At 44.2% G+C, this 27,254-nt stretch overlaps 1 protein-coding gene across 2 annotated transcripts in view; it reads right to left on the bottom strand.

The window, feature by feature from the left end:
• The window catches only part of PPM1A (protein phosphatase, Mg2+/Mn2+ dependent 1A), a 47,217-nt gene that overhangs the window by 9,452 nt on the left and 10,511 nt on the right, over positions 1-27,254 (bottom strand). The window contains exons 2-4 of one of the 2 annotated variants that reach the window (XM_083166326.1): positions 11,624-12,474; positions 6,853-6,970; positions 258-369 (exon numbers count right to left, since the gene is read on the bottom strand). In XM_083166326.1, the coding sequence (XP_083022452.1) occupies positions 258-369; positions 6,853-6,970; positions 11,624-12,457 (1,064 nt within the window). In that variant the 5' untranslated portion in view covers positions 12,458-12,474. The remainder of the gene's footprint in view (positions 1-257; positions 370-6,852; positions 6,971-11,623; positions 12,475-27,254) is intronic. The other variant, XM_083166327.1, reaches the window with a different exon arrangement.

Raw genomic sequence — 27,254 nt, forward strand, 5'->3', positions numbered from 1 at the left:
GAAGTCCAACAACAAGACAAAAGCATCAGTTTGGCACATAAGCAATGTAAAAACCTTCCCCCAAATAGTTTATATAGTAGTTACAAATGTTGTACAGTAGTGAAAAAGAAATCTCTGCCCATTACATCACTATCTGCTAAGCTCATATCTTAAAAGGGTATTGCAAAAATCCTGGAATTTACATTTATTTTTAAAGTGTGGCATATATATAGTCCCATGAAATTAAAACAAGTTACAAAAATCTCAGGTTAACTCACTTGCTTGCCAATTCACCCCCAGGTGGGAGGTTAGGGATGGTCTCAGTGGCTAATGTACGCATCACGTGGACTAAGTCTGGTACACCTTCTTCACCCTGCTTCTTTATGATCTCTAGGAATTAGAAGTACTTATTTTGTAAGTGCTATTCAAGTCAACCAGTGTACAGTACAGCACCATTCATTTTAAAGCAGAACCCTATAATTAAAAAGTTTTAAAATGCTGCAGAAAGCGCTAGATGTCATATCAAAGCTGGACATGGTGGAAGCGAGCAGAGGGTACAAGTAACAATTTTACCTGAAATAGGCATTTGGCTGAAATGCAATGGTTTTGCAGAACCCAGTCTAAACTTACAAAAAACATAACATCTAATTATTTTAGCATTCAATAATAAATAAAAATTAAAAACCCTCACCCCCAACTGACACTTCAATATTAAAATCAAATTAACACAGCAAAAAAAAAAAAAATGTCTATATTTTAGACAATAACATTTTTTTCTGAATAAAATGCAAAGATCTCAGAATTGGTTTGCCAAATTATTTTATTGTATAAGTTTAACATCTAAAATCGAATCTACAAGGTTCTATTGCTGAAATGAAGCTATACAAAAATAAGGAGTCAATCTCAACGAGACATTTTACATCCTTGAAGTGGATTACATTTAACAGTCTCCACTAAACAAATACATTAATAAGTATAATGTGCTATAGGTACATTCTGCATGAAATACAGATTACAAGTCACTCCCCTCCCAAAAAGTAACCCACATTGACAAGATTATTATACATCTTCAAACAATTAACCATGTATACATTCAGAAAGAGGGAGCAAGCTGATCACTTTCTGCAGAATAAACCAATAACCCTAAACAAAAAATATTTTTGGAAGTGCAGATATTAGGGGATTGTTGTTCACTTACTTTCATGCTAGATTAAGCCCTTCATTCCCTGCAATGCTGGCCAGAAAGGCCAAGTAAAACCTGGAGGATATTAGGAGCACCACTTGCCCACACGCAGCAAAAACAAACATTTGGCTGAACAAATATATGCAAAGTCAATTCACTAGGAACCTGTGAGAACACAAACCAATATGTGCCTGGGCACAGCTGTTGAGCAAGCTCGACAGCCGTGCCCCTGTCCCGTTCTCGCTTTGCTCGACTTGAGCTCGGCAGTAGGGATTCAATGTCCCGGCCGTCGAGCGGCGAGTAAGGGGCGTGTCCGCGAGTTGAGGGCGGAAATAGACGAGCTCGCCTATTTCCAGCTTTTCTCAGCAGAACGAGCCCGACAGCTTGTGATGTCGGGCTTGTTCTGCCGAGAACCCCCCCTGTTCAATGCTGTCGGGGAAGACAGCATTGAATAGAGCCCTGCAGCCATCTCCCCCTTCGGGAGATGGCTGCGTGAGCACGACAAACATTGAATACCCCCCTAAATCTTCATGAATTCTTAGTGATATGACCAGATGTATTCTACCTTATATATATCCAGGACGCCAAATGTTTTGATTCAGCTTTGTGCTGCCGATATGCACTCTGTACTGATAACTTGATACGAATATATACAGATTAACCCGCCCTTCTGTAAAACATCTTGGGTTAATACTTTAATCGAAAACTGCACTAGCAAGGCAAAATCTCTGGATATCCCTAGTAATTGTTTCAGGAAACATGTTCATACACCATGAAATACCATTTTAACATATTGTCCCAAGCCCTACGTAAACGTTAATGAGTAAGATACACAGCCTGTACCGCCCATATAGAAAGATTATGGTCTTTATACAAATTTACAGAGCAGAAAAAGGGTGGTAGCCCCAGGCTCTTAAGATGTTCAATTAAAGACCTTTTGGGTTGTATTCAATTGTTATATCATGCCTGATCTAATGCTCATTAGAACAATTGAATACCGCCCTTTTTGTTGTCTGATAAAATCTGCCACTTACATGCATTAGCCCATGGATTCCATGAAACGTAACGGAGCTATGGGGTAACGCATTCACGACACCAGGGCACTTGAAGCAGATTTTTGTTCATGCTTCTTTCAAGCTTGAACGGAAACTCGTGTTAACTGCAGCCTTTAAGCTTATCACGGAAAATTAATTCCAACGCTATGTGGTATAGAAAAATGTAATTATCTATGCTTCGGATACAAACAAACAACTCTCATTTTCAATTATAATGGTGAAATACATGTTTGTGGAAACTACCAAAATAAAGTGCCTTGTCAATTGCTGTATCTAGAAAATAAACAACAGACTTAAAAATGTAGTGTAAGAAGAGGAACAAAAAAACCCCAAACCATGTAATAAAAAACTAAATGTAAATATAAATTTATAGGAGGATTTAAACCTCCAACCTAGAATCATTAGCATATTCAACTTTATTTAAAATCACCGTGCAACTGCTACCTGAATTAATGTTCCCAACAGGTTATTTTGACGATATAAGTAACGAATTACCAGGGATATGGGAGCCAAGCAAAATAGAAATCATGTCACCCGAAGAACAAACAGGGCCTTATTCAATTAGCCATGGTTAATTAGGGTGTAATTTACCAAGAAAGGAACAGCGCTGTAATTGAATAACCCTAGACATTAAAGACTTAGGCAACAACCCTTTACTGGCACAGTAAAATGACTGCATCTAATTGAGTCCCTGGAATGTTAAAAATGTCTTCATTATAGTAGTCAATGGAAAGTACCCATTTCTTAATTGTATTTGTGATGTACTCCTTTCTGTTCAGACATAATTGTTCTGTAAGCAATGCTTGGGTTACTCACAGCAGACATGAGGAAGCCAGGGCAGAATAGCTGTACTACAAAAATAGGAGTAAACTATCTGTGCTCGAGACATGGAATGTAATTGTTTTACTAGAACATTATATACATTAACAGTTTAAAAATAGGAAGATTGAAAAACTGTTTATATTAAAGTGGCGCAGTAAAAATAGCTTGTCAGTTACAGGATAGAAAATTTACATTAGTGTTTGTTTTTCAATTAAGGCGGCTATTGTTTGAACATGTTTTATACAAAACACTGCAAGCAGTTGTCAGGCTTCTGTATTGTGGACTGGCTTTTGGCGAATACATTTGGTCATGTGTACTATGTACTATAGTCATGTATAACTACTTTTAAGAGCAAATTTTGATTTATACAGGGACATGGAATGTAGCTTATTGATCAACCAGGAACCTTTGTGCCAGTTCATGGCTTGGGAATATTAGTGGCCACTAGGCGGCACTAGCAACCTTGGCAAAGACCAGAAAACAGGTAACATGTCATTTAAATACGAGAAAAAAAAAAAACCAAGAGACAGAATTTTAATAGTGTTTACCACTATTTTCTCCATCAATTTTTAAAATCTAAAAAAAAAAAAGAAGTGTCACGAGAAACAAAATCCAGTTATCGGCTGCTAAATGCAGATATATTACCTTTCAAATATAGGGCAGACCATCTGATAACTTGTGTTAATTAATAAACATCCTAGGGGGCATGCACACAGGGTGATTTCAGCCCTTTTTCTAAGCAATCTGACTAGATCACTTCGCAAAGGAGCATGGAACCCTACGTGTGTATGCCCTGCAGCGATGGTGCTGTGTGGTCCCACGCGTCAGTATCGGCAGCTGGGAAAGCCAGGATTTGCACTGACTTTCCCCAGATTGCGGGAATTTGTCTTTAATAAAAATAGGCAAAGCCCCGCTCAGCCTGAATGCTCAACACACAGCACCGCAGTGTGCTGAGCGGGTGTCCCACTATGTGCTGAGCATTCGCGCTGCAGCACGTCGCTCAGCAGGAAAAGCTTGTTTGCCCAGTGTGTATGGGGCTTAATAGGAATGCAAATCTTCTAGCAATAAATACTAGTACAGAAAGGACATGTGACCCAATATATAATGGGGAATTTTACATAAACTAGTTTGTATTTAAATATAAAATAGTAAGATTAACTTTTCCATTAGATGGAGAAGGACAGTTATTTCTTATATAACCCCCCTCCCCAATACCAGTGTGAAACAGGGTTATAAGGTAGCTTAAAAATAATACATTTTAATAGTAAGTTCAAAATTGTTTGGCATCTGTAAAATATTAAACATATTTCAGTAAAGGCCCCTTACACTTGTGAGATTTGATCCAATTTAGGTGGATTTAGTCAATTTATCTGACAAAAAAATCTGATGTGCCTGTCTGACAAACTCTTATGTACCTGATGTACAATCCTGTGCCATTGGGTATAACCAAGAGATTGATCGTCCTGCACATAGGATAAATCTCGAGTCAATCAGGTCCAATTTGTTGAACAATAAGTTGAACAAGTGTAAGGGAGCCTTAAGAGTGAAAAACAGTTTTTGTTTTTTTTTTATTACAAAATGTTCCTGACGTGGACTCCTTTGGTCTCAAAAACTAATCTCATGTTGTTTGTTACACTGAAGAGTAAAAGAGAAATTAGGATTGGCACTCCCAGTAGGTTGGGCACTGCACACTGTTCCAGCTACAAATATGTAACACTCATAAGTGCTAAAATACACTCTCAGCCCCATTAAATGGAAGGAAAGACGTTCCTCTCGTCACATGAGAGCACTGTAGATCTAATTAAAATAGGAGTGACTCCAAGATGGATGAACATAGCATCATTGCTGCATACCAGCCAATACCACAGATGATGTCTGAAAGCTAAAGACACCTACTGCAGGCATTGCAGATCCAAGCAGAATTATATCACAATTCAACAAACCGATCAAGAGATTTGTGTCAGCGTCCATTTGAGTAAGCCTGAAGGCCCATACACACTAGACCCCCCCCCCCAATGGTCATGCTGCGGCTGCATCATGATAGCCCTTAACAAGGTCTCCCTCATCCAAACACGTTTGGATGATGGAGCATGTCATTAACAATGTACACACTAGGCGATATGGTTCGCAATATCGCTCAGAAAGCCCTTTCTGAGCTATATTGTGACTAATATCTAGTGCAGCAGTTCTCCAACTATGGGTCCTGACCTAATGGTCAGTGGAGGTGGGACAGGGTATAACTCATTACGTAAACACCCACTGCTTCCCTCTTCCATCTCCCTGTCACCTTTTTAAACAACCCCCCCCCCCCCAACCAATTACCCACTGCCTCCCTGTCACAAAAGCGGTCACTTCACTGACCACACATGTGGCGGCCATTGCGTAGTGACTTGCTGGGTTCTTATGATAATTTTTATTGCCTGACAGGGTCCCATAGCAAAATAAAAATAGTTTGCGCGGCCCTGTCTAGTGCATATGGGCCTTAAGGCTACACAGATTGGCTCTCTCATCTGTGCTGCAGAGGCCAGATAATCTGCATGAACAGACGCAGACACTGGCCTCAACACTCAGAAAGATGGGACAAGCCTCCATTTTCGCAAATGCTGCGCAGCACCTCCCCCAAATGGCAGAGACCTTTCGATCAGGTTGTGGATTAGAGGGCACAGCATTCAGCATGCAACATAGCACCAACTTTTCATATGCACATCCACCCATCAAACCATCTAGCTTGAACAGAACTTTGGATCAAAGATGCAGTGATAGCTGGAAACGCACATTTAAATTCCAAACCAGGTACACATACCAGACTCTTGACAGGCAATGTTTTTCCCTTAGATCTACTTTATAGTAAAATATACATACTGCAAGTCAAACTGTACTTTAGAAGAAAAAAATATATAAGAGTAACTTCTGCTTGGGCCATGCTCTAGTGATTTAACATTGAATGTGGCTTCACAGACGAGATCTTGGCACAAAACATTTCAAATTCTCATTAACATTTCAAACCAATGAAATCATTTTGTAGCATGCAAAGAATTGCAGTGCATAAAATGTGTGGAATATATAAATATAATTTAAGTAGAAAGTTTAATGAATGTGTAAAATGATCTATACATACAGACACACAGACTGACCCTTACTTCTATGTGGCCTATTTAATTGTTAGTCAGGTGCCACCTAGTGGCAACAGAGTAATTGATTTGTTGCTCTGTTCGGGCACACATGCAGCCAGGGGTACACATTTCAGCTCACAGCGTCCTCATGTGTGAACTGAAACGTACGAAAACAGTGTTCTGGGCGCTCAAACTGGGACTTTAGACCGCTTTAGCCATTTTGCAAAGCTGATCCAGGTCCTATTGGCCAAACAGGAAGGACCATTGAATAGCTCCAGTGAATGCCCCTATGTGTTCCAGATAAAAAAGTAAAATACATTTCAATAATGTAAAATCAGTCTACTAGGTTTGTCACAACATTTTAAAGGGAATTAAAATTCTTAAATTTTAAACCACAAAACCAAAGAATAGGTTTTTACTAAACTGACCCCTTTGAAGCATCTTTGGAACGACCCTGCAATAAATGGAATTTATTCAGTTTGCTCAAGCATTTCTAAATGTGTCTACCTCTCATCCCACCACCACCACCAACCCCCCCCCCCCCCACCCCCAATGGAAGTATTATGGTGATCTGTAGATTTAACATTGTCAGTAGACCACCTACACATTTGTGAGGTCGACATTTAAATGGCACTTAAAAAGGCATATTTAATAACAAAACACTATTCATTTGGGTACTTATTTTGGTTAAATGATCCACCTTCTACTCTGCTTTCCAGGTACTTGTCCAATTCCGCTTCCCTTTTCACTGCCTCTGGTGATACTTTTGGAGCACTCGGAAAACAGATCAATATGACGCTCATGTTGTCTCGGCTTCCCTGGAGGAGGAGAAAAAAAAAAAAAAAACCCACGTTATTTGGAGCATCACAAAAGTATTTGTAAGGGCAAACATTTTATTAGAATGAAAAACCATTACACCATACCAATTTATACAGTCTGCATCAGCACATACACAAAGTTGTATTATTCAGTTGTGTCAGTGCCTGTTTTTCCTGTGCAATAAAATATCCCTAAAGTGCCAGTCTACAGTACCAGTCTACATACAGTTTAACCCTTAGGGGGGCATTCAATTCCCCAACAACAAGGGGTGTATATCTCAACACTGGACCATATGTAACAATAAAAGCATAAAGTTGCCAAATGAGGAAACTGCTTTTGGATCCCTAGCTACACACATCCGGTTCTGCTCTAAATGGGTCTGGTGTGACATAGAAACCCTACCAGATTACTGTGTGAACTGATGATATTGGTCTCACACCATACTGCTGTGTTATCTGCCCTCATTTGGCGACTTTATGCTTTTATTGTTACATATGGTCCAGTGTTGAGATATACACCCCTAGTTGTTGGATACTGTATGAAATCCCGTATCCTGCTAAAGTGTTAATACATCTTGCCGACTAAAGGTCCGCTAAGCCCCTGATGAAGTCAATTCGTTGATGAAACGCGTTGGGCCTGCAACATCTGTATCAATAACAGACCTGTTATGTTTTAAAGATTGAAGTCTTTTTGAAGACTACTTATTAAATGTTCAATTTTAAATTGTTGTGTTTTCCTTAGTGCACTCTAAACTGTGTGTGTGTGTGTGTGTGTGTGTGTGTGTGTGTGTGTGTGTGTGTGTGTGTGTGTGTGTATATATATGTAATGGTCACAATTATTTTGACAAATTCTCTTCGCATTCAAAGGGTTAAAAAGGTAAGCGATTTGTGCAATCACTTCCGTGCGCATCTGCACAGCATCTACTTACATTAACCAGAGAGCCCAGGGTAAGCCTAGCATCTCAGTGACAGCAGCGGCTGGGCAAGCCCCCATTGAGGCTGTATGGGCAGTACGGATGGTGTAATGGTTAGCATTACTGCCTCACAGCACTGAGGTCATGGGTTCAATACCCACCATGGCTCCTACTCTGCAGAGTTTGTATATTCTCCCCGTTACTTGCGTGGGTTTCCTCCCACAATCTAAATATATACTGGTAGGCTAATTGGCTCCCAACCAATTAACCCTAGAATGTCTGTGTGTGCGTGTACATGTGGTAGGGAATAAACATTGTAAGCTCCACTGGGGCAGGGACTCATGTGAAAGTTCAAATATTCTCTGTAAACCGCTGCGGAATATGTATGCGCTAAATAAGAAACTGTTAATAAATAGCTCTGCACTCATGCCCTACCCTGACCTCTATATGTAGAATAGATGATAATTTATGTCACTAGACCATAAATATTATAATGAAAGATTATAAATTTGATCATGCATGTCACTTTCTACAGACATCCGGGAGTCTATTTTAACAGTATGCTAGCTATGTAAATAAGATGCCAATTACTACTATAATTTAGAGACAAGACAGAAAGGCTAAAGGCCCCCATACAATAGCCGATTTTGGTCCGATTTCGGCCAGATCAGTCGGATCTGGCCGAAATCAGACCAAAATCGGCTAGTTTTGATGTCCCCTCAGATCCGATGCGCGGTCCCGTGCGCATCGGATCTGCGTCGGGTGGTCGGACCTGCTGCACGTCCGACCACCCGACTTGGGACCTAGTGGGGCGGCGCGGCGGTGGAGGGAGCAGGGGGGGGCTGGGGACACAGGCGGCATAGAGCCGGCCGGGAGCTGTCAGTAATGAATAAAAAAAAAAAAGCCCATACAATGAATGGGCGGCCTGTGATTGGCTGAGCGCTCTCTCAGCCAGTCAGCAATTGGCTGAGAGAGCGCTCAGCAGCCAATCACAGGCTGCCCATTCATTGTATGGGCTTTTTTTTTTTATTCATTACTGACAGCTCCCGGCCGGCTCCCCCTGCCCGGCTCTATGCCGCCTGTGTCCCCCGCAGCGTCCCGAGCCCCCCCTGCTCCCACCAGCAGCCCTGCTCGGTAGCCCCCCTCCCCCGCTCTTTTACATGTGATAAATCGAGACGATTTATCACATGTAAAAAATGGCACATCAAGTGCCAATCTAATCAAGCTCCCCCGGGGAGCAGCAGGGGAAGCTCAGGGGGAAGTCGGGGGCGACTTGTCCTAAGGACAAGTCGCCCTAGTGTATGGGGGCCTTAAGTGTACCTGTTATCAGTACAACTGTAATTTTGGAGCTTTGGTACAGTCACTCATTAAAGAGCACTTACAATTAGGTCATACAGGGGTGTCCTCTTATATCTAGCATCAAACACTTCAAGCAGTGGGAGGCGCCGACATGAGTAAGCTTTAGGTGGCTTTTTTTGCAAAAATTGCGTCATTGTCACATCACAACTAGGATGCACCAGGTAAGCGGTCATTAATTTGATATGTGGCACTTGCATGTCTGTGTGCAAATAAGAGGTTCCAAAACTTGTTTTTTAGGACCGCCAACTAGTTTTATGTTTTGCAGGTCACCTGTAAAATTTTAAATTGCGACAGTTGGTCATACGCAGTGCACCGTTTGGGTGACCTGGAAAAGTGGCTTGGAATATATATATATATATATATATATATATATATATATATATATATATATATATATATATATATATATATATATATATATTTACAGTGAAGCACTTTATATGCAGATTAAGGGGTAGATGTATGAAGCAGTGATAAGGAAAAAGTGAGCCAGAGAAGTGTCCCATGCCAACCAATCAGCTGCTCTGTATAATTATTTTTATCCAAATTACAGATGTTACTTTAGTGCTGATTGATTGCCATGGGCCACTTCTATGGCTGACTTCTCCCTTATCACGGCTTTATTCATCTACCCCTAAGTCACACATAAATACAAGTATTGTTAAAGCTAAAAACCACTAGCAGAGTCTCATGGGGCATGCCGTGCCAAGAGGTGCGACTGCAGCAAAAATGCACGGATGAGGCCTCTATATTTGGTGGTCTAAGGCAGTAGTTCCCAACCTTGGTCCTCAAGTATCCCCAACAGTGCACATTTTCCAGATCACCCGGCAGTTGCACAGGTGTCAATGACATTTAAAAGATCCACAGGTAGAGCTATATATATTTCACTTGTGATTCTGGAAAACTTGGACTGTTGGGGGTACTTGAGGACTGAGGTTTGGGAACCACTGGTCTATCGTTGGCCACACATCAGCCCAAATTTCCTGCAACCATCCAACTTGTTGCTTTGATGGAATAAAAATATGGTACTGGATGGGAGCAAATGTAATATTTACTTCAGAAATTTGCTCCCAAAATCTGGAAAAGGACAAAAACTGTCGCTCAGACACGGTACTGTAGTTGAACCGGTTTGATTTAAACAATTTGACTGAATGTTTTTGTCGATTTTCCTAGGTTTGTGAGCACATTTCTGATTATCCTTTGCTCCCATCCAGTACCAGGTTTTTATTCCATCCAAGCAACTAGTTGGATGGTTGGATGAAAGTTGGTCTGAGGTGTGTATTTGATCCTATTCATATAGGAGGTCAGAATAAATCGAAATGAGACAAGTACCAATAAGTGTGTAATAATTCTGGGAGGCTGACTTACGAAGTTATGCCAATTTAGTTGTTGCAACCTCCCCACCTCCCGCTAGGCCTCTATCAGAGCTAGTCGATTGTTGCTCCTAGGAGTCATCCATTAGCATGTTATGCAGCACAGCTCTGGGTTTAGCCGTGCAAAATGGCTATGCCAGTCTAATGTTGCTGCGTAGGCATCTAAACGTTGAGTTTGGGCGCTCTGCAGGCTGCGAGAAAAAAAAACATGTGCCAAGGGTAATGGGCAACTATCAGAGAAACAACTGAATAGCTCCGATAGACGCCAAGGAGAGGGCACAGGAGACAATTGAAATCCACTTTGCAAAATATCTACAGGTGGAGTTAATGTTTCCACTTCTAAAAGATCAGTTTCCAGATCTCACAGAATCAGGAGTCCTCGCGGAAGGAGTTTGGGAACCACTAGATGAGGTTAGTGCAGCATAGTGACAATGGATAAGCAAGAAGAAATACCAGACACCTTCAAACATGAGAAAGCACGCTAGTTTAGGGTGACAATCTGTATACAAAATAAATATTAACACTGATATACTATGGGGCATTTTACATTTTTGTTTGTGAGCCCATCAATGCAATTCAATGGTTGCTCTGAGCAGGTGGCAGTTGCTTTATACGTGACTAAGTAGACTGGATTTAGCGGTGAACAGCAGCTAATCTTGTCTAAAGTCCTAGTTTAACCACAGACGCACGTTTTTTTCTCATCCCTCAAGAAGCTACAATATGATGGGATAAATGTACTAAATATTTACAAATTTAAAAAAAGGGAGGTGATGTTGCTAACAGCATCCAATCAGAATCTATCATTTTTCTAGGATGCAATGGAGAAAGGATAGACAAAATGCAATTGGCTGCTATGGGCAATATCACCTCTGTCACCCCAGCGGCTAACAGGCACCTAAACAGAGGAGCAATTGCTCAGTTTTCCTCTCCTTAGTTGCGGGTGTGGGGGAAACTGTTAAAGCACCCACTATATGTAGTATGGTAATATGAATAAAAATGTACTGTACCTTGTACAGGCAGGTGTCAACTATTTCATTGCACACTTTTTCAAGGTCTTCAGTCACTTCAAGTCTGGATCTTACAAAATCACACAGCTCTTCATTTCCCATGACATCCCAGATACCATCACACGCTAGAATAATAAACTGGTCATCTTCTTCTGACCGCTCAATTTCATAGACTTCAGGCTCTGGGGAGACTAGCTGCTCTGTAGGGCCTTTTCCGTGCACACATTTGTAGTCAAAGTCACCAAGAGCCCTTGAAACGGCAAGTGACCCATTTACACGCTGAATCATTACAGAGCCACCAGCATTTTGTATACGCTCCTTTTCAAGTGGATTACTTGGTTTGTGATCCTGGGTAAAGAAGTGAACCTTCTTGCTTCTACATAGTAAGCCTCTCGAGTCTCCACAGTTGATAAAATAAATGTGATGAGGAGAGATCATAACACCCACAGCGGTTGAGCCACTTCTATCGGCACCATGTTTCTTCTCAGAGATGACTCTCATATGTTCGTCAATTTGAAGAAAACCTGTTCTGATTCCACTTTTTACACTCTCCACAGACAGCTGTCCATCAGTCCCTTTGAAATCCTGGTTGCTTGTGATGTGATCCAACAAATGCTCACAGCAGTATTTGGCAACCTGGGAGCCAGCATGACCATCATAGACAGCAAAGAATGACCATCCATCTAGTCCATTTGGCAGACCAATCACAGCTGTATGTGCATCTTCCATCTCAACCCGCCAACCTTGCATGCTACTAAGCCCATAACGCAGTGAATTACCATGCCCTTGGGCATTATGCTTTTCCATCTTTGGCTTATCTAAAAACGCTCCCATTGTTTCGAGTTTTAGTTCTGCAAGATAAAAAATTGAATACATTTAAAAAACAAACTTAATAGCACAAAAAGATACTAATAATAAACCTGAGCTGACCATTGTAAAGCAGAAAAACAAAATACTAAAATGGTACTTATGGATAACAGCAAGAATTTTAAGTGGATCAGTCATGGAACTGAAGAAAAACAACCAACATCCTACAGTCTGTGAAGGTTTATTATATCTTTACTATGCTACTTTATAAACACATAATTTTGCACCAGTAACTTGACCTAAAATTCCCTTAAACAGGACAAGCAATAACACTACATAGAACATGATTAGAGGAATCTGACAATATCAGCAGCGAATGCACATTCTGCGAGGGTTCCAGGTGACATCACTGAACGATATAGTTTACAAAATCATTCAAAATTTAAGCACTAGATCATTTTAACGATACTGGCGGTACCGCATATTGTATAGGGTGTACCCAGCTTTAGATTATGGCTGTAAAAGAAGATATGCTTTCAAGAAAGTGACTTTTACGCCATGGATTTCTGTATAAAATCACTTAGTTTGCAGCAATGTAGAAGAAAGCCAACAATTTTTTAGAGTTGCATTGACGCTGAAATTATTTTGCTCAGAATATAGGTTGACTGGCACGTTGATTATTAGGTGCACATGACCGTCCCACAATACACCATCCACTTCTAGTAGTCAAATCATACAATGGATACATACCAAAAATACATTTTGGACTGTCCAAAAAACAGAAAGATTGAGTGATTTAATAATCTTGTAGTGAACCCAGTACATTGGGTCGTTTTGAAATCCCTTGTTTTCACTGGCAGCCAACAGAGAGGGGGGGTGTGGTCCCGACAGTCATTAGCCCAACGCCGAAATCCCGACTGGCCGGACTCAGACAGCGGGACAAGCGCAACTAAGCCCCTTGCGGGCACGGTGGGTTGTGGACCCCCACGAGGGAGAATAGCCGGTGCCCGTCGGGATTCCAAGTGTCGGGAAACTGTCCGGCACCCAACAGAGTTTTTTTTTCAACAGACCAGGTGCTTGCGTTCCGTGTGGACCACAATAAGGTCCTAAATCCTTAAATGTGGCCGCAAAAAAAATACAGATAGTATGTGGGGAATTTAATAGTTTAAACACCCAACAATCTCCCATCTAAAGTAAAGGAAGATAGCGGGTCAATATTCTGTGGAATGCTCTGAATATGTTCAATCAAAATACCTAAATTCGACTAAAATATGGACACCAAACGAAAAGTCCTGTTTGGGCACTCAAACTGGTTACTTATTGCTTATTTCAGCTCGCCATTCCTGGGCTGAAATGTTGGTGCTGGCAAGCTGATCATGCTCTCACAGAGCAACCATTGAATAGTTTTATTGGGTGACATCTATGGTTGGGGGGGGGGGGGGGATGCACTAATTGAATTGCCAAAAAAAAAAAATGTATTATGGTGCAAAAAAATGGGGGATAATTGAATAGCCAGGGGAAATACAAAAATAATCACTTCAAAAATAAAAATACAAAAAAAAAAAAAAAGAAAAAAAAAATTGTTTGTGTTGTGCCCTGAAGAGTTTTAGGTAAACATATTTAAGTGTAAAAGTGCCCATACACTGTGCGATTATCGCACCAGTTATGGGCTGGATCGCATTGCATGAGTTTTGCGTGCAACGCAGTGGAAGTACAAAAGGTATGTGCAGCATATACTTTTGATACCAGTGGGAGCACGCAAATATATCACACTGTGAAAACACAGTGTATGGGCACCTGTAGGCAATAACTCTGTTTGTTTTGAACTGGATCGCACGCCATCTACTTCAAAACGCATGCAACGGATTAAAAGGACCATGCATTTTGAACTCGATGCGATGCAATCTAGTTCAAAAAGCACAGGCAGACCCATATAGACTATCTCTGCTTGGATCACAAATCTTTAGACCTCCTTGTAGATGCCTTGATAGGGCAAATAGTTGGTTCCAACCATGCCCCTATTACTCTAGACCTGTCCCTACGCCACGACAACGGCACTGGCACTTCAATGAACAATTTCTAAGAGACGACGACTGCCGGGCCCATATAGAAAAAACAAAACAAAAAAACACATAGAAGATTACACTACTTTTCTCCTTCATTCCCAGGGGACACTGAATGCTGCTTACACTGGGGATAGAGTCGGCACTTTAGATTCTTTTGGAGTGTGACAGGCTCCTCCCCTCTATCCCCCCTCCCAGACTCCAGTCTTAGAAAAGTGCTGGAGGAGTCGGTTCCCCGGAAAGAGGTCTCCTTAGGAGGCTGGATTCTTTATAGTTTTTTGACTTTTTACATTCAGGCAGGCAGATGGCCACTGCCTGCCTGCAACGTGGGATCCCCTGAGCGGTCCAGTCGCCACCGCTTGCGGTGTTCCTCTGTGACCACAGTCACCGGTGACACGCACCAGAGGGTCCCCGTCGCAGCTGCACGCAGCTTGCCTCGGGTCCCGCGACTGACAGCCACAACTCTCAGGGAGAGCCAGGCTGAACAGCGCTACAGTGTGCGGTGGCACCGGTCAGTTCAGCGCGCTGACCGGAGGAAAACTACTGCTGTACTCAAAAGTCGCGCGCTGACAGGCGCGCGGGAAGCCAGCCCGGAGTTCTAACCCGGAAGCGGCTACAGCGTCTGACCCGGCGCCATCTTAACCCCACGAGGCAGTACGGAGGCTGGACGGCTCTCAGAGATTCCAGGTCCTGCGCTTATCTCCACACCGCAAAACCGTGAGTGCTGCTGTTTCTGCGGGTGGAGGTGTGTCGGAAGATGGTGGGGTCAGGGCTCATTGTGGGATCGGTGGCTCCTCTCCCCTATCTGTCCTGTTTTCCCTATTCTATAACTGATAGTGTTTTTCTCTATTCTCACTATTCTATAACTGATAGTGTGTGCAGAATGTCTACCAAGAGTTCCTCCTCTAAGGGCTCACACAAGCTTTTTGTGTGTAAGCGTTGTGAGGCCCAGTTCACACAGCATAAGAAAGGGGTTAACTTGTGTGAACCCTGCTATGCTAGGTCACCCAGGGCTGAGCGTTCAGACTCAGTCCCACCACAGGGTGACATGGTGTCTATCATGTCAGCTCTTACAGCTGAGATTGCGGAGGCTCGCAGAGACAGAGAGGTGTTCTATAATCACCTGGCTTCGGTCTCTGCAGCTGAACCCTCATGGGCCAGGGCTCTGGTCCACTCAGTTGACTCCCTAGTTAAGACGGTACAGGTACCAAGGGAGCAGATACCCACTTTGCCAAGGGTCTCAAACAAACGCCCAATGCCGGCACTGTTACAGGAACTGCCGGGCTCACTGGACGATGAGGACGCAGACCCTGCAGGGGATGAGTTTGTACAGGATCCTGACTTACAGTTTGTGGATGATCAGGCTATTGATAATCCAGATGAGTTACAGGGCATTGAAGCCCTCATTTCAGCAGTTAGGATTACCCTTAATGTGGAGGAGGAGCCTCCCTCACAGGTTTCCTTGTTTAGTAGGAAGAAAAAATCTTCCATTACCTTACCCTTTTCAGAGGAATTGGAGGCCCCTTTATTGAAGGCCTGGAAGACACCTGATAGAAAATTTCAGATGTCAAAACGTTTTAACATCTATTACCCATTTCCTCAGGAATCAAGAATGCGGTGGGAAACCCCCCCACCAGCGGATACGTCTGTATCACGCCTGTCCAAGAAAGCAACTTTACCGGTACCAACAGCTGTGGCGCTGAAGGAACCGTCTGACCGTAGGTTGGAAACAACACTGAAATCAATCTACACCAATGCAGGGGTACTTATTCGCCCGGCCCTGGTAAGTGCTTGGGTTAACAGGGCAGTGGAGGTATGGGCTCAGGAGTTGGCTCAGGGCCTTTTATCTAACCGCCCAAGAGAGGAGTTACTCCCTTTGGCGGAACATATCAAGGAATCTGCGATTTACCTCGGAGAAGCAGCTAGGGACTCGGCAGAGTTGGCTGCAAAAGTCTCCGCCTCCTCCATTTCGGCCAGACGTACCCTGTGGCTCAGGTCTTGGCAGGCTGAGGCCGAAATCAAAAAGGCAGTGGAGGCCTTGCCATTTACAGGTGATTTTTTGTTCGGCCAGGAGTTGGACAAACTAATTGCCCAGGCTACCGGGGGGGAAGTCAACCTTTTTGCCCTCAGCACCTCCTCCACAGAAGAGAGCTTTCGCGGGGCCATCCTTTCGGTCCTTTCGAGGCTCCTCTAGGTTTAGGGGAAAGACCAGAGGCGCCTTGGCGTCTGCCAGAGGCAGAGCCATGTCCTCTTTTACCTTGTCCTCCACCGCAGCCTCGCGGCGTCCCGAGGCTAAGCCAGCTGACAAGCCCTTGGCATGACAGGCTTCCAGCCCACCTGGGGGACCCCAGGGTGGGCGGCCGCTTACAAGCTTTTCAGGTTCAATGGCTTCAGACTTGCAAGGACAATTTGGTAAGGAGCATCGTAAGGCGGGGGTACGCTTTGGAGTTTGCCTTTCCACCACCCAGGCGGTTCTTCACTACAGGACTACCGGTGGATCCCTTAAAAAGAGAAGGGATTCAGAAGGCAATCCATACCCTCCTTCAATCCAGAGTAATAATCCCAGTTCCCCGGGAACAACGAGGCCTGGGTTTTTATTCAAACTTGTTCGCGGTCCCAAAACCAGACGGATCCCTACGCCCAATCCTAAATCTAAAACTCAACAATTACATTCTGTATATAAAAAAATTCAAAATGGAGTCAATGCGGTCTGTAATTGCAGGTCTGGAGCCATTGGAATTCCTGATTTCTCTCGACATAAAGGACGCATACCTCCACGTCCCTATTTGGGAGCAGGATCAGCAATACCTGAGGTTCGCAGTCCAGAACCTGCATTTTCAATTTCAGGGCCTTCCTTTTGGCCTGTCTTCGGCACCCCGGGTGTTCACGAAGATAATGGCCTGCATGGTGGAGGCTCTCAGACGACAAGGCGTCACAGTGATCCCTTATCTGGACGACCTGTTACTGAAGGCCTCTTCGGTAACACAGCTCCAGAGGGATGCGTCCCACACCTGTCAGTTCCTAGTCCAGCACGGCTGGATTTTAAATTTCAAGAAGTCGCAGTTGATCCCTTCTCAGAGACTGGTCTTCTTGGGTCTCATCCTAGACGCAGTCCAAAACAGGGTTTTTCTCCCTTTGGACAAAATACTCTCGTTACAGGATCTGGTCAAGAAGGTGCTTCAAGATCACCAGGTCTCGGTCCACCTGTGTATTCGGCTCCTTGGAAAGATGGTGGCATCTTTCGAAGCCATACCTTTCGGTCGTTTTCACTCACGACGGTTCCAACTAGATCTGCTCAGCCAATGGTCGGGATCCCATTTACATCTGCGCCAGTTGGTGAGGCTTGCTCCTCATACCCGTCTGTCTCTGCAATGGTGGCTCAACAAGGAAAATTTGTTGGAGGGTCGCAGTTTTGTGGAACAAGATTGGACCATTCTCACCACAGACGCCAGCCTCAGGGGCTGGGGGGCGGTGGTGCTGGGACATCAGTTCCAAGGCAGATGGTCAGCACAGGAATCCAAACTCAGTATCAATGTACTAGAGTTGAGGGCTATTCGGTTAGCATTGGTGCAGGCCACCCCTCTGCTGAAGGGGCGAGCCATACAAATCCAATCGGACAACGCCACGGCGGTGGCTTATATCAGGAACCAAGGGGGCACACGGAGCAGGAGAGCAATGCAGGAGGTGAAGCCGATTCTACAGTGGGCGGAGCGCCACTCCATAGCCTTTTCGGCAATTTTCATCCCCGGAGTGGAGAACTGGGAGGCGGACTACCTCAGTCGCCAGGATCTCCACCCAGGGGAATGGGCTCTAAACCCGTCGGTTTTTCTCCAGTTGGTACAGAGATGGGGTCTTCCCCAGATCGACCTCATGGCCTCCAGACTGAATTGCAAGCTGCAGACTTACTGCTCTCGCACCAGGTATCCAGCGGCGGCGGCAGTAGACGCCCTGTCAGCTCCGTGGCCTTACAGGCTTGCTTACCTCTTCCCGCCGTTTCCTCTCATACCACGGCTACTCAAACGGATCCGGAGGGAATCGACCACGGTCATTCTAGTAGCTCCGGACTGGCCCCGTCGAGCCTGGTACTCGGACCTCCAGCGCCTGTTGGCAGACGAACCCTGGCGGCTTCCTCTACAGGAAGATCTACTGACGCAAGGACCATTCACTTACCCCGATTTACAGCGGCTGCGTTTAACGGCGTGGCTGCTGAAACCATCCTTTTGAAGAAGAGGGGCATTCCGCAGGAGGTAATACCAACTATGTTGAGAGCAAGAAAGGAGGTGACGTCCGTGCACTACCATAGAATTTGGAAGGCTTACGTCCGTTGGTGCGAAAGAAGAAATTTGCCCACTTCTGCTTTTGGCCTAGCAAGACTGCTTGGTTTTCTTCAATCAGGTTTGACTGCTGGTTTGCGGCTCGGCTCCCTGAAGGTCCAGATCTCGGCTCTGTCCGTCTTTTTTCATAGAAGATTGGCTTTACTCCCGGAGGTTCAGACCTTTCTAAAAGGGGTCCTCCGTATTCAACCTCCGAGGGTAGCCCCGACAGAGCCTTGGGATCTTCCTTTGGTTCTGGCTTTCTTAAAATCATCTACTTTTGAACCTTTGGAGTCGGTTAGTTTTGCGACTGCTTCTGGCATTAGCGTCAGCCAGGCGGGTATCAGAGCTCAGTGCGCTCTCCTGTAGATCTCCTTATTTGGTCTTTCACAAAGATAGGGCGGAACTCCGGACGCGGTTGGATTTCTTGCCCAAGGTAGTCTCGGCGTACCACATGAATCAACCCATAGTGGTCCCCGCATTGTCAGGGGATTCCAGCTCGTTGGATGTGGTCCGAGCATTACGCATTTATGTGAACAGGACTGCAGAAATTCGTAAATCAGATGCTCTGTTCGTCTTATATGACGCCAAGAAAAAAGGATGGCCGGCTTCAAAGCAGACGCTAACACGCTGGATTTGCCTCACCATCAAGCAAGCATATCTGTCTTCGGACAGTAGGCCTCCTTCATCAATTTCTGCCCATTCTACACGTTCTGTTGGCCCATCCTGGGCAGCAGCTAGAGGGGTCTCTGACTCAGTTGTGTAGAGCGGCCACCTGGTCCAGCTCTCAAACCTTCATTCAGTTTTACAGGTTTGATACATTCGCATCCGCAGCGTCCAATTTTGGCAGAGCGGTTTTGCAATGTTCATAGCGCTCTCCCTCCCATGGGGGTAGCTTTGGGACGTCCCCAGTGTAAGCAGCATTCAGTGTCCCCTGGGAATGAAGGAGAAAACAAGAATTTGGTACCTACCGATAATTCCTTTTCTCCGAGTTCCCAGGGGACACTGAGCGCCCACCCAGCGCAGACACATTGGGTAAGTTACAGTGTGATTGGCAGTTGTGTGGATACTTTCTGTTCTACCTGGTATTACCTCCTCTCTCTGGGAGGCTTTCTGGTCTCTCTCTCTCTCCTCTCCGGCACAGTTTCTAAGACTGGAGTCTGGGAGGGGGGATAGAGGGGAGGAGCCTGTCACACTCCAAAAGAATCTAAAGTGCCGACTCTTCTAACACCCACTCTATCCCCAGTGTAAGCAGCATTCAGTGTCCCCTGGGAACTCGGAGAAAAGGAATTATCGGTAAGTACCAAATTCTTGTTTTAACTTGACTGATGAGATATCCCCAGTGGCACATAAGTGTGTGGTTTGAGGCAAATTTATTCAATATTTCTCTACTAAACATAGATGTTAAGTTATATGCCAAATGACTAGCAAACCACCTAACTCCACTGATACCAAGGGTGATTCACCCTGATCAAGTTGGTTTTGTCCGTGGATGGAAGCTAGAGCTAACACCATAAGGGTTATTGATTTGAAAGCACATGCCCAGTCAACCAAGACCCCTGTGATGCTCCTTTCCATGGATGCTGAAAGGGCCTTCGATGGTATAGACTTGGTGTTCATGGAGGCGACATTGTGACGCCTGGGAATAGGGGAGATATTTTTGCAAAAATCCTTGCTCTATATCGATCCCTCAAAGCTCATGTCAGGGTTAACGGTCTACTCTCCAACCCAATAAACATCTTAAATGGAACCAGGCAAGGATGCCCACTGTCATCATTAATATTTGATCTGTGTATGAAGGCTCTGGCTAGAGCTAAAAATATAATATATTATTTTTTTTTATTTTTTTTTTCGGTAATACAGAGTACCGCATAGCTCTGTTCGTTGACAACCTCCTGGCAGCTATAACAAATCCTGCGGTGTGCCTGCCCAACCTCATGAAAGAATTGTCCCGTTTTGGATCACAGTCCAACTTTAACATCAACTACACTACATCTACGGCTCTAAATATTTCTCGCTCTATTTCACTAGTTTCATCTCCGAGCCCCATGTTCCCCTTTACATGGCATCCAACCCATATTAAATACTTGGGCATTCTTATCCCTTCCTCCCTACCAACCACAGTGAATCTTAACCATATTCCCTTGTTACAAACGCTACACAGAGAAGTGACAATGGCTCAAACAGGAATTTTACCGGCTGGGCCATATGTAGTGTTCCCGCTAGGCTGTTTTAGCGGGGCGCTGCGCCCTGCCTGATTTTTAAAGTGCAAAATGCGCCCTGCCCCTCTGGCAGCGCCCCGCTAAAACAGCCTGCCTTTGTCACCGCTGTTGTGACTGGGGAAGACCGGCGTCGCTGTACATAGCGATGCCCGGCACTTCCCCGGCAGTGTACAGCCTTCCGGGTGGCCGGGTCCGCCCCCTTTGCATGACACTGCCGGCCGAGCCCACCCCTTTGCGTGACTCCACCGGCCGGGCACGCCCCTTTTTGTCACGTCGGAGGCCCGGGCACGCCCATAATAGTGACGTCGGCAGGCCCGGTCCGATCCCCCCGCCCTAGTTCCTAGATGGAACACTACGTATGAATATCATAAAAATTTATATAAATTTATATATTAACCAGACAATTATATCTCTTTTAGACTATCTCCCTAGAACCCCTTTGCTCCGTGTATGGGTACCTTAACATTCTTGTTAACACTCATTAGGAATGTGAAATTGGGTGCTCCAGCCAATCAGCTCCTATCTGTCATGTATTTGCAAAAAGGACCATTTGAAGTAGATTGGCTGGCACATCATTTAACATTAACAAGTGTTAATATCACTCATTAATATACATAACTATTTGTAATCCATAGTTAAAATCACCCATCATATACCGGGTTCAAAAGATACTCATCTTAATATATGCACTTACTTGTTTGTCTACATTTGCATGAACACCCCATTGCTCTAATTCAGTGGTTCCCAACCTGGGGTACTAGTACCCCTGGGGGTACTCTGCATACCAGTTGGGGGTACTTGAAAATAATATTGGTAATGGCGGAAGATGAAAAAAAGTATTTCGATTGCAGAAGACGACCCATTGCCCTGGAGAAGAACCATGTTTTGTCACTTACGGTTCTGTCTTCAGCGTCATCAGTGTCTCCTGGTGCTTTTGCCTGACCAGCAATCCATGGGGAGCTTCCCATGCTGCCCTCAGACATCAGCAATCACCTGCCCTGTGCTGACACAGGTGGAGAAGCAGTGGCATTAATCCTACAGGTGTTAGTGGGAACCCTGGAGACAATACACAAACAGCGGCCAGACATGGAAGGGCACGATTCCTGTCCGTTACTCCTTAATATAAGGATAGGCATACCGCTCACTTCCTCTACACTTGTAAGTTCTGTCTATATTTCAAATTGAGAGGGGGTACTCTTCAATAAAAAGCCTAATCAAGGGGTACGGGAGAGAAAAAAGGTTGGGAACCACTGCTCTAATTTGATCTTGTCAGAATGTCCCTTCACACAACGTGCCGTCTCTGATTGTAATTATGATGCATTTAACTCAGCAGTCTCATATTTGCACATATTTAAGGGGAAATATACTAATACATTAATGCACTGGGGTAGAGTTGCTGTTCTGCCTGTTCAGCAGAGCCTACGTGTGTTTCACCTACACATGCTTAGACTCCATGGGGTAAATTTACTAAAGAGTCTAATATGAGAAGAGAGGAGATCTCGATTGCATCCTAGAAAATTATAGACATAATCTGATTGGTTGCTATGGGCAACTTCACCTCTTATTTTTTTAGAAAGCTTTTGTATAATTTAAAGAGGAAAAGAAAAGTTTTTCTGTAATAGCCTAGTAAATCTTTCCAGCAGTTTGCAAGCTAAAGCTGGGTACACACTAAGCGATGAATGGTTACCAATATGGATGATATTGTTAACATCGCATGCACATATCTGTCTAGAGTGTATGGTCAATATCGTAAGTGTGTGCGGCAGCAGGTAGTAAACAAACCCCTCTGTGGTCTGTACGTGCAGCCAAGTCTGACAATATCGCCAGCAACTGCATGTACGGAGGGAGGGAGGGCGGGTGAAGTCACCGGCCGGTATCTGTCAATGCGTATGCACTATAGCATTCTCCCGAGGCACCACTGATATAGTTAACTAGATCAGCGGCCACAGGATTCACGTCAGTGCGTACCCAGCATACAGTGACACGCCTGAATGAAGCAATGACTGAATAGCTGTCAAATTTTAAAAAAATAATCTGCCCCATATATAGTAATTTAATAAGGTGTTGGACCAATGTGTGGAATGGCACAGGAGACGTTGTCCCAGAAGTCACTCATCTGTTCTTTGTGCTGTTGGAAGCCACTGTTGGGCATCATTAAAGAACATCCCATACATGTTTGACTGGTTTCATATCTGCTGACTGAGAAGCCATGATGTATGGAATGCAAGTATTGAGCAAAAACACATGATCTGTCACATGGGGGCATTGGTACCTACAACATGGAGTGAAGATGGCCAGTTTGTGCTATGAAAGTGTTTGGAATGTACTGTAGCTTCATAAGGGAGTGACTACACCCAAACCACTTTAGGATCCCAAAACATTATCGGAAAATCAGAATCATTCAATGTAGGAAGTGTTTTAGGACATTTGTGTAAAAGTTGAAATTTGCAGTCAACAGGAAAGCAGTTGCATGCCTATATTTTCATCCACAAATGTACTTTGTGCATTCCATAATGTATTAGAGGCATTTGAGTTTAGACTGAGTGGAGAGGGAAAATTGCAAATATATTAGTGGCATTTGATGTTAGAGTAGAGGTTACAATCCTATTCAGTGTGTCTTTGCTGAGCTTCGGGGGGGGGGGGGGGGGGGATGAGCTCCCTGAACTATTCAATTGGTTTTAAAGTCTGGATGTGGCTTTCTGTTTGCAGTCCCCTGCGTTTCCCCTAATTAACAACCCATGCTGGGTTAGGCCCATAGCATGATATTCATCTCAACACCGTTCATTCAGCACTTACAAACTAACATTGCTATGTCCAGAGGTTGACAAAACTCTTGCAAATCTATGGTTTCAGCATTTATTTCATAGCTCCCTTAGGCCAAAAGGTTCTTATAAAAAAAAAAAAAAAAAAATATAAGAAAAAATTGTGCTTACATATGTATCCTCAAATTTTTTTTTTGGGGGGGGGGGGGGGGGGGATTCAATTGTGGTGCATGCATCCAACTGGCTGTGCAAACGAATGGTCTTTAGAGCTATTTAATTTTTTTTCTCCAATAGATTACCATTAGTCACAACATTTTTTAATCGTAGCCTCCGGGGGTGCAAGAAAACGGTTTTTAAACTTCATGGGGGGGGGGGGGGGGTATTCAAATGTTGGTCTGTTCTTTTTTTCAAGCCTAATCTCCCTTTTTTTCCTTCAACATTTATATGTCGTGATATTAGTGTGATATTCACTTCTTCCCCATCTTTTAAAAGTTTACAGTTTTTTGAACATTTATTTCACAATAATTTTCAAAGGGCCTCCTATTCAAATGTTTGGTTATAATTTTCACGGCTTCTAACAGTCGTCTAAATTTGGTCATTATCCAGTCTTTTTATTCACCTTGGTGTCGGGTGGTGATAGTAGTGGGGGGTTTTTTTTATTAAAACTAAAGGGGGTAGGATTGTGTGGCATGATCCCTTCACTAGACGTGCATCATCACTACTTAAAAAAAAAATAAAAAAAGTATGAGCATGCTCCAGCAAGGGGGTGTGGCCTGTGAGGGGAGGCAAGAGCGCAGGCATCAGGGGTAAAGAGCTGACCCAGCCCACTCAGCTGGACCTCACCAACATGGAAGCGCATAGTCCCATCGCCTCCCGCAAAAGGGCATGCAGCAAAAGTTAACACTGGAATGCCAATTACACTTTATGCCACACACCGTAATGCCCAATACACATACCGCACAAAGTAATCCCTTACGTAATCACGCCATAACGTCCAATTAATATACCACATGCCATAATACACATTATACCATATGCTGTAATGCCTATAACACATACCATACACCGCAATGCATATTACAGATTATACTACACATCTTATACATATGATCAGGATGCCAGTAATCAAAATTCTGGCATCGGTATCATCAATGATGTCAGGATTTCAGAGCAGCTTTTCTGGCTTTTAGTTGGGATGCAGGCGTCGGTATTCTGATTGCCGGCATCCCATTGATCGAGAAGCTAAGCACAGTCCAACATAACATTTTGAATAAAGTTAGGCTGGGACTGGTGTGTAAAAGTTGTGGGGTGACCGGCTCTTAGTTGGAAGGTGGGCGTAGTTGGTGTGGGGGGACAAGATGTGAGTGGGGACAATGGGTGTGGGTTGATGGGCTGTGGCATGGATAGTGGGTGTGGGGTGACAGGGTGTGATAATTAGGGCTGAGGGCCCAGTATATAAGATATAGGATCAGTGATGGTAGTGTATAGAGATATTTATGGCTGAGGACTGTGTCTAAAAGTATTCACAGTGGCAGCCACAATGCAATGCAGAGAATCACTAGGGATACAGAGTCCCATGGAGGTGCCCCTGACACCCAGGACAGCTGCAGTCTAGGCACAGGAGATAGCGATGGCTAGTATCTGGGGAGTTGGGCAGCAGAGAGTCAGAGACTAGAGCAGAGGGGGTGTTGCAGGACCAGGATAGCTCTTTAACAAGCATTTCCAACCACGGTCCTCAAGGCACACCAACAGTGCAGGTTTTGTAGATATCCAGGCTCTAGCACCGCAAGCCATGCCCCCAGAATAGCGGTACTCGATCACAATACAGGGATCTGGGAGGCACTGCTGCTTGGAAGGGATGGCCCTGCAAACTGTGTAGAGAAAAACGCTGCACTCTCAATAGTACAAGCAGTGCGGCTTCTTCTGTCTACTAGTGTGTGGCTGAAGATGTAAAAGATATAAGTCGCACACAGGGCCGATTCAACCCCGCCCCCTCCCAACCCAGCTGAGATCAGGTAGTCAAGCTGCATGTAGGCTTTTTTCAAAAGAAAGAGGGGAGTGACACTATAAAACAGTGTAACAATTAGGGCGCTTGTAAAAAAGAAAAAATGCAAAACAAAAGAGGATAGGAAGGACTGCGCTAATATTCTGGCAATGTAGGAATACACTTTCACACAAGTTGGTTTTTAAATGATGGTTTTGTATATCATCAAATTTTATTAAAGTAGATTCTAAAATTTATTTAGGTGGCCACCTATAAACAAAACAATAATATACACAATAAAAAATATTTTTTACAATATAGCATAAAATTAATTCACTTTGAAATAGTAAGTGTGCACCTTGGATATTTACTTTTTGGTCAAACGATTTATAAGTCTTTGTGACTAACATATTTTCTGCAACAATTGTGGCGGCTGATTAACTATAAACAGTCTGGTTGTGGAAATGCCGCCAAGGTTGGCATCGCTAACCTGCGCCTCCGTGCGCTGAAACTCCGGGTGATGTTATTGCAATTGAGTGTCCCTCCGGTACGGGTCTGCAGAGAAGCGCCGCTGCACAACATCCTACAGTGAGAGCCCGGGAGGGTAAGAGCAAAGACCGACGTACCATCTATACAGGTCTGCTCCCCCCCCGAGAGACACTCAATTGCAATAACATCACCCGGAGTTTCAGCGCACGGAGGTGCAGGTGAGCGACGCCAACCTTGGCGGCATTTCCACAACCAGACTGTTGAAAGATGTGAAAAATAAGACGCCCAAAAGTAAACATTTGAATACCCCCTCATAAGTTAGTTGCCGAAACCCAGATGTTGCAACATTAAGGGGGTATTCAAATGTTTACTTTTGGGCGTTATATTTTTTCACGCCTTTCAAATTCACGCATCTGACATCTTTTGAAGTAATGGTCGGGTTTGCTATTCAAATGTTTTTTCTTTAGACACCTAATCTGCTATAGTGGTCTTATTTATCACGCCCATTTATTCCCCTCTTTTAATCTTTTGCCCATTGTATCCCTTTATTTTTATATCAGATTGCATATATTTTATTTGCGTGCCATTTTATTCTTTTTTTATTCCCTATTTTGTTCTGCCTGTTTTTACCCTGCCCTCTGCCCAGTCATACAAGTTTGTCTCCATTATAAGAGCGCCCCTCACCCCGTTAAGCAGACGCCATTTAATTCCCACTGCCCTCGCCCAACTACACTCTGATGTGTCCTGTACTGTGATTCTGAAGGATGCCAGACGGGATCCCGACGGAACAATATACCACACCCGATTCTGAAAAGCAGATGTGCGAGCAGGCGGATGCCACATTCAGGGAGTTGCTGGGGAAGACTAAGAGCAGAGGATGTGTGCTGCAGCCTGCCGCCCAGTCGAGAGAAGAGGAACCGCTGCGCTATGCATTGAGCCGGAGCCTGACACCCAGAGGAGAGACGAGCTTCTGCGCTGTGCATGGAGCGTG

This window comes from Crinia signifera, chromosome 12, assembly GCF_055691185.1.
Source record: "Crinia signifera chromosome 12, ASM5569118v1, whole genome shotgun sequence".
In the NCBI taxonomy this organism is placed as follows: domain Eukaryota; kingdom Metazoa; phylum Chordata; class Amphibia; order Anura; family Myobatrachidae; genus Crinia; species Crinia signifera.